A 14093-nucleotide genomic window follows, 5' to 3' on the forward strand; every position below is an offset into this window, starting at 1 on the left:
CCGCTTCTAATACACCAACATATATCCATGTCACGTATCTGTATTTTAGATCGTCCTGCAAGCAGGAACTCGCGAAAAAGCCATCATTGGCTTATCAAAGCCGCAAGCTGACAGAAGTCAGTCTCTTACATTCATATTTAATGTCCAATTAACAATTCAGAATCATGGACGTTAAATATGAATGTAAGAGACTGACTTCGGTCAGCTTGCGGCTTTGATAAGCCAATGATGGCTTCTTCGCGAGTTCCTGCTTGCAGGAGAATCTAAATACATAACTCGTATACCTTGGTATCTGTACAGCTGCAGTTTCTAATACACCTATATCCATGTTACGTATATGTGTTCCCTATAACATAGATGCCTACCTTCCTATCCTTACAGTACAGCTGCAGTTTCTAATACACCTATATATCCATGTGACGTATCTGCGGTCCCTATAAATCGGATACCTTGGTATCCGTACAGCTGCCGCTTCTAATACACCTATATATCCATGTTACGCATCTGTGGTCCCTGTTACACGGATACCTTCCTATCCGTACAGCTGCAGCTTCTAATACACCTATATATCCATGTTACCTATCTGTGTTCCCTGTTACAGATTCCCTGCCATCTATAGTGCTGATATTGTAACACACCATTATGCCCATATTTAAAGATTCCCTGTTACATATGTATCCCTCGGTATCCATGCAACGGAAGATTGGACATACATGGCCAGATCTGCACATCTACATTATCTCTTTCTAGACTCCTTGGCATCGATACAGCTGCTGGAGATTCTTACACACCTTTATGCCCATATCTATGATCCCTGTTGCATTGATCCCTCGGATACTATCCATGCCACCAGAGATGCTAACACCCATGTACATGTACACATGCCCATAGTTACATGTGCCTACTGTACATACCCTATTACTGTACATGTATGCCTTTGGTATCCATGGGAATGAGGAGTCCAACATAAATGTTTACTCCAGGGTTTATTTTGCACCTATTAGGTGCCACCTCACATCCCTCTAGAGTGGATCCCAATATAATTATCAATGCAACTAATTCTTTGTAAAATCAAATGTGTGAAATATCCTGAGGAAATTGCTTCCGAATTGGGCAATTAAGGATTGATCAGAAGGTCTGAAGAGGTCACAACAATAGTGCTGTGCTGTTTTTGGACTGATGTCAACAGATTTTGATCAAGGAACATTTAATTTTCTCTGATCCTGGAAGAGACTAATACTTCTATATTCTGATATCATAAGTCAGTACATGAGCAAGTATTAAAGCAACAGAGTGTCTGTATGGTTTCCATATTTTGATATCATAAGTCATTGTGAGAAAGTATGCAACACGGTGTCTGAATGGCTTCCATATTTTGATATCATAAGTCATTATGAGAAAGTAAGCCTTGCATTTGAATGGGTTGCATTTACCTCACAGTAAATTGCCAGGAAATGATATGAAAAGCAGACCTTCCGTCAACGTTCTCACCAAGTTACCAATGCACTGTGCTTCTGTACACAGGCCTCATGTGAAGGGGATTCTGGGGGACATGTACAGGGGGGGGGTGCTACAGCCTGGGGCCTGTCATTAGGGCCAGGGAAAATTCACATTTCCATTATATATATCTATATATATATATATATACTGGTCTAAAATGAAGACTTTAAAACAGCCAAACCTGGTTCCTAATGCCGCTTTTATTCTACATACAATATTGAAGTCATCACCTTGTCCAGAAAGGTGTAATTTTTAAAGGTAATTAGCCTCACCAGTTAATGACAAAAAATTATCTCCAGCCTAGATTCTTATATGCAAAATAGGGCAAAAGTTAATGAGCCCCCCCTCATTTGCAAAACCCTGGATTCACGCCTGTATAGTCTTGTATAGTCCTATTCTATTAGCATGTACTGTATATGCAGTATGCATACCTTACCATTACGGAATGCTGATGACAGAGCTAAATAAATAAATACAGGCCATGAGGCAGTTATATTTTTATGACCACGAAGGTGGCAGAAGCCCACAAGGGCTAATGGATTACATCATCATGTCGGGAGGTTTGCATATTCATAACTAAACTCACATCTAAGCGCGGTCTAGCTCTTATAATGAGAATCGTTTTCCCCCAAAAATGCTTACAAAATTTTAAAGTTTTTACGCTGTTTCCCTTAGTTTTAACAACTATCACTGCGGTTTGCAGTCAATTAATGACTTGGTTCATCCATGAACAACAACAACAGTAGTATATCAAAACATAAAGAAAAACACAACATCAAACATCATCTTACGTTTTTTTTTCCTTTTTCGGTACGCAAGTAATCACTCTCACCTATTCATTGTAATATGTTCATTGTCTTTTCTGAATAGCCTAGCACAACACAACATAACCAAACTTACAAGTAAACCCAATATACCATGACACCAGCAATATAATCAGGGGAACAACAGGGGGTACCTACAGGGTCACATAGGACAAATTTCAAGGCAGTCTCCTTAATTTGTCTTCAAGGCAGTAGTAGGATAGTCTACACAAATTCACCCCGTTGTTGGTTTCAAGTTGAAAAGGTGACTAAATCTGCTGGGGTTTGGGGTGAAGTTTTCTTTCACTTTTCATATAATAAAGCTATACCAGGCAGTCTGCTGTGTTGGGCTGTACGTGTTGTCACCACACTGTCGGATTTAGCTGTCGAGACATAAATGCCTCTCAGACAATTTGGGAAAAAAGGCTTCAATTCCTCTGAGTACAGCAACTTTTCAACACAGTCTTCAGATATAACATCTTTGGTAGGTTCCCAGCTAAACTTGACTGGTATGGGTATTTATGAAAGACGAAAATGTTTACATGTCTCTCTTGAACACATGCACTACAATCTACCAAGTAATAGAGGAAATATGTTATTAAAATTTTTAGCACAGGTCTGCGGCATGTTGAAGATACTCACCGGTTAAAGTTGACGTAATGAAGGTGCCTTTGAAACAAATAAGGCGTTTGCACTTTATCCAAGATAGAAACAATATGCTTCTGAAGAAATAAAAGAAACAAAGAAAACTAAGAAACAAACAAAAGAAGGAAAAATGATTGAGAGAGAGGGATGAAGGAAATATGCAAATTAAAAGAATAGGTCTAAAGAAAATTAGTAGAAAGTTAGTTTTCATTTAAGTATTGAAACTAAAACCATTAGCACAGACGAATGTTCAGTAGAATATGTAACAGCTCAGAGAGAAATCTGCAACAGAACTATGAGAGGAAAATATACTAATTTTAGTTTTGTATTTTAAAAGTAAACTAAAACCATGTGCACAGATGAAGGTTCGGTAGAATACACAACAGCTCTGAGAGAAATCTGCGACAGAATTATGAGAGGAAAATATATTTGAAACTTGTTACAGTTCAAAGATGAGGCTCTCAGTAAGAGCTTTTCTGTCTAAAAACAATTGGTTCAATAGTGAATATATTCTTTGTCAATGAATTTAAGTATCACCATGGCATTGGAGATATTAATAACTCCCCTTCTGCCTCCCCCGTCCCCCCCCCCCCACCCACCCGTGCCCCTGAGTGAAGTTTGAACTACTTTTACTTAGAGTAAGAGCCCCATTCAATAAAAGAAGAATGCGCCAGCTAGGAGGGGTGGGGTTGGTGGTAAGAATGGGGGCTGGAAAAGATCGGGAAATGACTGGCTGGATGTATTCCAATCAGAATCTGTGACTCCTCAGCTAATTTTCGGTGTAAAGTTAAATCGCATTTATTTCAGATAGCCTATTGAGTCTGTTTTAGTTCGGTAATTTCTTCTTGGTGTAAAGCACTTTAGAGCACACCTAGACTGATTAAAGAGCTATATAAATTGATTATTATCATCATTTACTTATAATACTTTAATCTCCCCCCCCCCACCCCGCTGTCGAGCTGTAATGTCTGTCTGATAACAAGGCTGTCGCACTTACAGATTTGCACATACTATTGCACATACGGACATACAGAAGTTCAGAACAATAAGGGAAAAGTTATATACATAACGTCCAGCATTTTCCAAAAGTTTAACAGCATGGATGGACGAGAAGCACGAAAGACAGCCGGAGAGAAAAATAAGCAGTGGAATTGAAGGGATAGCTGCAAACTTTAAGACACACTCCAGTGTAAGAGTTTCTCCAGTAGGCTATAAAGCCTACAGTATCCTAGTAAGGTGTTACCTTATTATTCCCTTGGTGCAAATTTGGACACACTTAGAAGATCAAGTTGTTTTTTGATTTATTTAAGCAGTAGTAGTATCGCTTTACAGAGAACATTTGTTGAAGAAACTAAACCCAAACACATCAAACTTCAAGATATTTGCTTTGGTCAAACAATCAGAGTATGTACAAAAGAGCTTATTAAAGTTAATGGCCCACCACTTATGACTCAGAATACCAACTTGCTTCAGGAGCAAGAGGTATGAGAAGGAGATTTGCTGAGTGTTAAGAAAAATTACAAGGTGAAGTGGGTCAACAACTCAACATGTACCTTAATTGTAAGGGGAAGTATTTCAGACGTGACTGTCAATATATTAGTTAGCTCTAATTCATACACAGACAAATGCATCAGTCTATTTGGAGGGGCAGGAAGCTGGGGAGTGGGATGTCCCTGTATATTGTATTTATCCTCTCAAAGACTCAAACCCAGACAAAGCAAGCCTCATCACTCTATGTGCCCCTGTATGTTGTATCTATCCTCTCAAACCCAGACAAAACAAGCCCATCAAACTCTATGCATCCCTGTATAATGTATCTATCCTCTCAAAGACTCAAACCCAGACAAAACAAGCCCCATCTCTCTATGCTCCCCTGTATGTTGTATCTATCCTCTCAAACCCAGACAAAACAAGCCCCAGACTCTATGCATCCCTGTATATTGTATCTATCCTCTCACAAAAGTCTAACTTTCTACAAGTTCTGCCTGGAAATTCTCAAAAACAAAGACAAGCTGTTAGGATTGATAATGGTCAACTAGGACTAAATGTTACAACAGGGTTTCTCAATCAATTAAGGCCAGAGATAATCCAAGAAAACTTATTGTACAAATTATAGTATTATAGCATGTTGGATATTTTAATGAAAAAGTTTTTAAGTCCAAAATAATAATATTCAACAGGGTACTACTTCATGGTACAGTGAGTCATACAGGTGATGTTATCTTGAATTCTGGTCCTTACTGAATACAGAAACTTCCACCAAGTCTTTAAAAACCAACAAGATTCCAATGGATGTAAATCACACTGGAAAATACAGATCTTGTAAGCCTTGAGAATGGTTGATTTGGAAAGGAGAGGAATAGGTGTCAGTGAAGGTGCAGTGCTAATAGGTTATCAATTTTTGTAGGCTAGGAGGATTTGAGTGCATTTGCAGAATGGAGACAGGTAAATATCGTCACTTGTAAATACGTTGGTTGCATGGGGCAAAGAGCCAGAGAGAACCAGATTCTCACTATATACCAAGACTGGGAAACCTGCAGGATGGGTTGTTAGGGTGCTCAAATCTAAGACCTTAACAGCCCACATATCCAACTGTTGCAAGGTGTGGAGACATTTATTTTTTTTGGGGGGGGGGGGGGATGAAATGTTTTGTGAGATGAAATTGGTTGGAGAAATGTCTTTTGAGAGCCCCTGGTTTAGGATAATAAATTTGGAGCGCAAACAAAGGTCATTAAGTACTGTTAATGAGAGGCACAGATAGAGAAACTGAGGTCACCATAACGTCATCCACATCGAGGCTTATTCTTAAAGGAGGCACAAACCCCAACCACCATTATTGAGTAATGTGATAGTGATAACTGTCATGAACATTGAACAACTCTATCATACAGATAAGGGAAACCTTATTACGTTTGGGAGATACCACAGAATTAATGTTCCATCACACACAAGGATGAAGACTTGATCAAGTCTAAATATGAAATCATAGAGCCACGCCTGCTTCAATCTTGTTAAACTTTGTCTTCAATTATTACAACATTTATTTTCTGTAATTTAGGCGGGATTTGCGATTTCTGAATGATCTAAAATATTGAACAGCTTTAACGAGACATAATGACGGCATTTGGTTTCGTTGTCAACACTGTTAACATTCTCACTTTTCTAAAATTTGGAGGAAAAACAACAACAACAACAAAACAACTTTTGAGAAACAGGTTTTGAACCTAGTGGCGCAATGATTTCACAAATTAACAAACTGAGAGCTCCCAGACATGACTTTAAAGGGTGTGAAGACTCGCGCACAAAGAAAACGTCTAATGCCGGTATAAATCTGGTTTCGAATGAGGTGTAACAGAAGTGTCAGACACCACCATCGATCCCAGAAAAAACACACACAGCTTGCTACCGTCGGTTATAAGACACTAGTGTACTGACAATACATACAGCTACGGTCAATACCCACAACACAGTGTACACAGCAGGGATGGAAAGCTCAGGTCTTGATAAAAGATAACAAGGTATCCCGTTTCATTACTGTCTGCATTTTGTAGCGACAAGAAGAAAACTTCACATGCAAGCAACGAAAAGTTAACTTTTTCAGGGCGTGGCACGTGGTTTGAGGCGAGTCTTCAATGCCTTGAAAACTACGATATCGTCCAGAGCAATGATTTACTTTTTCAAGTACTTGGGTGAGTTGTTCTCTGACAAAGATCTCTGTAACTATGCTGTAAGCCACAGATGGTGGTTGTGTTTTTGTCTTCCATGCTCCTTGACATCTGTACAAATTACTTCCTTTCTTCATGATTACAAGATCCTAGCTATTAAGACCGACATCGATCACAAGCAACATACATAATTTGGTCGATGTAAGTGTTTGTTTTAATCTAATATTTGCGCAGACAGCATAGATTTTGATCAAACATATACACATTATACGATGAGTCGATGACTAACTTGTTTCCTTCCAGTTACGTGGCCAGGATACATGCCCTGTATTTTAATAATGTTTGCAACAGTGCCAAACATGTTGACTTGCATGATTCATTCATAGTTGGGTGGGTGACCTGGGAAATGGGTCAGATAGGGGGTGCCATTGCTAAGATGTTAGTAATTTGTCTAAACTAAAGTTAGAGTGCATATTTATGCTGGCGACAGGTAAGCCAGTAGACAAGTAAATAATGATGGTTAAAATAGGTTGAACGACGACCATAATGCTTCAGTTTTACCATATAAATGGGCAATTCTTGGAAATAAAGCAACAGTTTGTGGATCACAGATCGCCTCTTACTAAAGCTGGCACGTCCTCAATAGATGGGAAACCACTGGTTACCCTGGTTACCCATTTTACCAAGCACACTTTCCTGATATTACTCATACTTTGATCCTCATAACCCCCAACTGCAAAATTACACTTTGAGTGACTGTTTCTTGAAAATTTGTTTTTTAAATGTTATGTCATCTTTAATAATTTTGGAGCAAGGCAGCTGATTTTTATGGTTGCCAACATGTGACAAGTTGACTTGACCTTGAGTAGTGCAAGTCTGTCTGCAAAATCAAAGTCAATTGAAATCTCTTTTTCAGTTCCAACAGTCTTTGGGAAGTTACTTTCTCCTCCCTCATCCCTCCATGTACTGAAGTAGCATCACCTCAAGAGGTTTTTAAAGGAGTAGAAAAACTTGACCACTATCTTCTCCTGATATGGTCAAGATGTTTGTAAACACGACGACGGACAACTGCCCAAGACATCTAAAGGAAAACACGGGAGATTTGGTTGGCTCATAACTGGTGTCAGCGGACCACCGTTTTGAGAGCACAGAGTTGGACCCAGTGCTCGGTGTCAAATTTTGTAATGAAGACTTGGATGGGAATTGGGATTCAAACCCCCGAGACAGAGTAGGATCGAGGAAAGATCAGACACGCCTCGCCGCCCGGTGTTAAATTATGTTATGTACACGACGATCAAAATCTACGGAATGCTGAAAGCTGACAGTGTAATGTAAACAGGGTCTTTGTCGATCTATGATGTCACCGTGCAAGGAGGTGCAAGATTTTATCTCCCCCCCTCCCACCCCCTTTGTTTTCTATGTTTTCAAGGTGAACAGCGATGATATCTGAAACCAATACCAATATTCAAAGGTCATGTTATGAATTTCAATATGTTAGAGTCAAAAGTCGGCAAAACCTGTCTATATTACAGGAAGAAAAACTTGTAATAAAGGAAGGAAACCATTAGAAATCTGAGGCATAAGTGGCTTGACGACAACGGTGTCATATTTAGACTTGTTATTTACTAAGTCTTCTTCTTCTTCTGTGAAAGAACATATAAACTGTGACATCTCATGAAGCTAATTAGATTTTTCTTAGAGCTGTTTGGGAAAGTTATTCATCACTAGCATTCTCTGTTTCAGGAGCAATTCCAAGATGAAGAAGTAATGTATGTTGGGCAAGCTTAAGTGGGTACTGTTTGCAGCAATTCTTTCAATTAGGAAAGAAACAACCTGCACTGTGCCTGCAGATTTACCTGCAGACTATCCTGCAGATTTACTGAGTTAATCTGCTACAGTAAATAACACTTTGATAAATCCATTTTCATCCCCAACAGCGGCCAAATGGGCCAAGTACAGCCGCCATTACTCCCCCCGTGATCTGAATCTTCTTAAAATTAACTCCAGTCACAAGAAAAACCATTTTCACTATTTTCACCAGCAAAAGGGTGCAATCCACGAGAAATTCTTGTGCCAATTTAGGTTGATTAAACTAAAGCTTTTGAGGTCAACACACCAATGGTAGTGTCTGGAATATGATACCAGACAGGCCACAGGAGGTGTACCAACATCATGCAGGGGGGGGGGTGGAATCAATGTTTTCACCACGTTATTGTCTCACCTGTTCATGCCCATGGTTAGGAATGAATCTAAGGGAGAGGGTGTACACATGTAAAAGCATTTTATACTAGCTGTGGTATGGATTTTTAAGGGAGGGGAACTACTAATATTGGAAAAGACAGGCAGTAATGAAACATAATGATGAAAGCCAAAACAAATTTAAAAAATATTAAACACAGAACTCACCTCCCAAGAGTTTGGTATGTGAGTATGACTGTAAACAATCGATGAAATTAAATTAAAATTATTCTGCTGGGCTAAGTCTCGAAGCAGGCTTATCATTGAACGACTGCCACATTTGCCCACTCTGTTAAATACAACTCTCTCTGTTTTCTGAAAGACAAAAAAAAAAAAATTGAAACACAAGAATCTGTTAGAATCTCCAGACCAATGGTGTACAATAGTAGCGTGGTATGTGTAGTAGTTTGAAGTAGTAATAATAGTATGTAGTAGTAGTAATAGCATGTAGTAGTAGTATGTAGTAGTATTAGTACGTAGTAGTATGTAGTAGTAGTATTAGTATGTAGTAGTATTAGTATGTAGTAGTATGTGTGTAGTAATAGTATTAGTATGTAGTAGTAGTATTAGTTTGTAGCAGTAGTATTAGTATGTAGTAGTAGTATGAAGTAGTAGTATTAGTATGTAGTAGTATTAGTATGTAGTAGTAGTATGTAGTAATAGTGTTAGTATGTAGTAGTAGTAGTATTAGTATGTAGCAGTAGTATTAGTATGCAGTAGTATTCGTATGTAGTAGTATTAGTATGTAGTATTATGCAGTAGTAGTATATGTAGTAGTAGTATGTAGTAGTAGTATGTAGTAGTAGTAGTATGTAGTAGTATGTAGTAGTATGAAGTAGTAGTATTAGTATGTAGTAGTACAGTAGGTAGTATGTAGTAGTATTAGTATGTAGTAGTATGTAGTAGTAGTATGTAGTAATAGTATGTAGTAGTAGTAGTATTAGTATGTAGTAGTATTCGTATGTAGTAGTATTAGTATGTAGTATTATGCAGTACGTAGTATACGTAGTAGTATGTAGTAGTAGTATTAGTATGTAGTAGTAGTATTAGTATGTAGTAGTATTAGTATGTAGTAGTAGTATGTAGTAATAGTATGTAGTAGTAGTATTAGTATGTAGTAGTATTCGTATGTAGTAGTATTAGTATGTAGTATTATGCAGTAGTATACGTAGTAGTAGTATGTAGTAGTAGTATTAGTATGTAGTAGTAGTATTAGTATGAAGTAGTAGTATTAGTATGTAGTAGTACAGTAGGTAGTATGTAGTAGTATTACTATGTAGTAATAGTATGTAGTAGTAGTAGTAGTAGTAGTATTAGTATGTAGTAGTATTCGTATGTAGTAGTATTAGTATGTAGTATTATGCAGTAGTAGTATACGTAGTAGTAGTATGTAGTAGTAGTACTAGTATGTAGTAGTAGTATTAGTATGAAGTAGTAGTATTAGTATGTAGTAGTACAGTAGGTAGTAGTAGTATTAGTATGTAGTAGTATTCGTATGTAGTAGTATTAGTATATAGTAGTACTATGTAGTAGTAGTAGTATACGTAGTATTAGTATGTAGTAGTAGTATTAGTATGTAGTAGTAGTATTAGTATGTAGTAGTAGTATGTAGTAGTAGTATTAGTATGTAGTAGTATTAGTAGTATTAGTATGTAGTAGTAGTATTAGTATGTAGTAGTATGTAGTAGTAGTATTAGTATGTAGTAGTATTATGTAGTAGTATGTAGAACTCAGAAAAAAGCTGTTTGAATTCACGACATAAACACAGCCACTGTGGGCTATTAAAGTACTGCACCCAAGCATAGACACACACACAAAAACATTAGCGACACTCGTTGCCTGTAACAAAACGTTCTTTAGAAGGAGCCTTTTCATACAATAGCTTTTGCCTTTTGGTTCGAGTCAAAAATAGGAAGATAAAAAAGGTTGTGTAAGGAAGCTTTAAATAGTTTGGTGAATAAGAATAATGTAACCAGGGAAGTGGCCTCTTCCTATTGCATACATGTTGTATAGTGTCACCATTAGTGTTAGTGTTTTACCATCTGCCAAATCTATAAGGACCAGACTACTACCTGCTGCACAGGGCTCAAAATTGATGAACCTGCAGTTCTGTGCCCTCACACTGACAGCTCATATCATTCCTATAAATAGCTTGTACACTGCAAATCTACCCAATTAAACCAGGGAGTTGTCCATAACAACTCCCTGATTAAACACAATATTTCTGCAGCACTAAACATTTTGTCTGGCATCTCCCTAACATTCTGTGTCTCTGTGCATAAACATGATATCCTTACAGACTAACAGAAATACAGACTGTACACATGACAGATGTGCTCAGATCTTTCGCAAGCCAAAGTTGGTTCAAAAATCAGTTTCATTAAGAACCAGTTTAAATTCAGTGTCTAAGTTTATAGAATAAATAGACCTACCACAATTTACGACCTTAATTTGACAGACTTTTTTACATTTTTTTTATCATCTCCACGACTGTTGTCCCTATATGACATCTGTGCTCGGTACGTACGACTTTTGTGTCCCCTAATACCAAATCAAGCAACTTTCATCCAGATCAAATTAAAGTCCCTACTGTAGGACAACATTACAAATGTTTTCGTGTTTTGGGACATCTAACCTAACACAAACCTAAAGGGATCACTCTATGACCTTTGGTGGGATTTTGTTCACATCTCCCAATGGTCAGACAGTGAATGACCATTGTGACATTTAATTTCAATAGAATTCTTGGGACACTATGTATGGGAGAAGATCCTTTTCAACACAAATAACAAATAGACAGGGATTGGGTATTAACTGGACCGCAAATTGATTGCACAAATGCTAAGAAGCTTTTGGTGGTTTGAGCCAAAGCTAATTTGTGATACAAAGGACAGTTACACTATAGCAAACACCAGATCACTTTAACAGCCATTCTTGAGCAGTTCAGACGGTCTTTCAAAAAACCCTGTAATGGCAGACGACGGGACTGTCTAGCTTGATGAAGTTTTGGGTTGTGTTTAATAATAATAATAATAATAATTAATAATAAATGAGACTTATATAGCGCCAAATCAGTAGACAAAAGTCACTGCTCAAGACGCTTTACAGAGAAAGCAGATTAATTTACAAAAGAACAAATGAAAAGATGGGTCTTAAGTAGACTTTTGAATGTAGAAAATTATTTAGTTTGACACTCCTTAAAATTTAGCTAAAATGGCAACCATCATCGGGAGGGGGGTGGGGGTGGGGGATGGTTGATGAAAATTCCATTGGAAATTCACATAGCTTCACTTCGGACTGGTCGAGTCGGAACGAGGGGAAAAGTGGGCTCACAGTCATAAAAGCATGAGCAAAGTAAAGAAAAATGACTATTAATTACGACAATTTACAAACCGAGGCTGGGCCTCCTCCCCCTATCGATATTGGGAGGTCCTTCCATCCTTCAGGGTCCATATCATTCCACTGGAAAACACGGCTGTATTTATTGCTGAGTGACTTGGCAATGTAATTACCAGCTGAAGCATTGATGGAATCATTGTTCTGTATTACCAACAGATCTGACGAGTTCCTCGTGTATAGGTTACCCTCAGAGAAATTCTTCGTTGCTGTTAGTTCAATTAAGGAACTCTGCCTGACTGTGGCATTTCTATAAAGCTGATGTCGACTTTGGTACGATGGTTCGATCTGATGAAGCAAATTGGAAGTGATAGAAGTTCCTTGGCCGATTCGTCTGTTGTTCAAATGGTTATCTGCCAAAAAATATAAATAAACGAAAAATAAGTAAAATACAAGAAATTGTACAAAGAATGTTACAAGAGAACAAAAGGCAAAAAACAAAACAAAACAATTTGTTAATCAATGAATAAATTGCATTGCAGACTACATTTATCCAAGTGAATTAATTTACCAGGCCTTAATTAATTTACTTGCTTTTGGTTGATTGTGTGCTATCTGTCTTCCACTAAGGGGATACAAATTAAAAATAACAAACAACAATGGGCATACATATTAAACTAACATCCACTAAGGGGACTTGTATTAAAACTAACATCTACTAAGGGATATGTATCAAAACTAACATCCACTAATAGGATACATATTAAAACTAACATCCACCAAGGGGATACGCATTAAAACTAACATCCACTAAGAGGACACATTAAAACTAACATCCACTAAGGGGATACGTATTAAAACTAACATCCACTTAGGGGATACATATTAAAACTAGCAGCCACTTAGGGGATACATATTAAAACTAACATCCACCAAGGGGATACGTATCAAAACTAACATCCACTAAGGGGATACGTATTAAAACTAACATCCACTTAGGGGATACACATTAAAACTAACAGCCACTTAGGGGATACACATTAAAACTAACAGCCACTTAGGGGATACATATCAAACTAACATCCAATACGGGATACACATCAAAACTAACATCCACTAATAGGATACATATTAAAACTAACATCCACCAAGGGGATACGCATTAAAACTAACATCCACTAAGGGGATACGTATTAAAACTAACATCCACTAAGAGGACACATTAAAACTAACATCCACTAAGGGGATACGTATTAAAACTAACATCCACTTAGGGGATACATATTAAAACTAGCAGCCACTTAGGGGATACATATTAAAACTAACATCCACTTAGGGGATACATATCAAACTAACATCCAATACGGGGATACACATCAAAACTAACATCCACTAATAGGATACATATTAAAACTAACATCCACCAAGGGGATACGCATTAAAAATAACATCCACTAAGGGGATACGTATTAAAACTAACATCCACTAAGAGGACATATTAAAACTAACATCCACTAAGGGGATATGTATTAAAACTAACATCAACTAAAAAGAAATACAATTTTTGTTTCACTGCTAAGACCTTAACAGTGCCCTAACCAGCTGACACTTACCAGAAAATGCCCAACGTAGTATCTTTTCAAACTATTAGACCAAAACATGTAAGACGTAAGAAAATAATCGGTCCGGTACTGCTACCCATAAACACAACTCAGTTTCCCACTGCCCCTTCACTATCTCATCCCCTCCCTCACATCCCCTCCCTCACATCTCCTTCATCACATCTCCTACCTCACATCTCCTACCTCACACCCCCCCCCCCCACCCACCCATCCTCATAATTATGCATTATGAAATGTCTTAATTGCCATTTCAGGCCGCCAAATTACACGATGTTACTCGGTGA

The 14093-nt window shown here is 37.7% G+C and overlaps 1 protein-coding gene across 1 annotated transcript in view; it reads right to left on the minus strand.

The window, feature by feature from the left end:
• The window catches only part of LOC139963134 (uronyl 2-sulfotransferase-like), a 41288-nt gene that overhangs the window by 7493 nt on the left and 19702 nt on the right, over window positions 1–14093 (minus strand). The window contains exons 2-4 of the mRNA XM_071963680.1: window positions 12245–12600; window positions 9020–9166; window positions 2946–3025 (exon numbers count right to left, since the gene is read on the minus strand). Of these exons, the coding sequence (XP_071819781.1) occupies window positions 2946–3025; window positions 9020–9166; window positions 12245–12600 (583 nt within the window). The remainder of the gene's footprint in view (window positions 1–2945; window positions 3026–9019; window positions 9167–12244; window positions 12601–14093) is intronic.

The sequence above is a fragment of the Apostichopus japonicus genome, chromosome 21, assembly GCF_037975245.1.
Source record: "Apostichopus japonicus isolate 1M-3 chromosome 21, ASM3797524v1, whole genome shotgun sequence".
In the NCBI taxonomy this organism is placed as follows: domain Eukaryota; kingdom Metazoa; phylum Echinodermata; class Holothuroidea; order Aspidochirotida; family Stichopodidae; genus Apostichopus; species Apostichopus japonicus.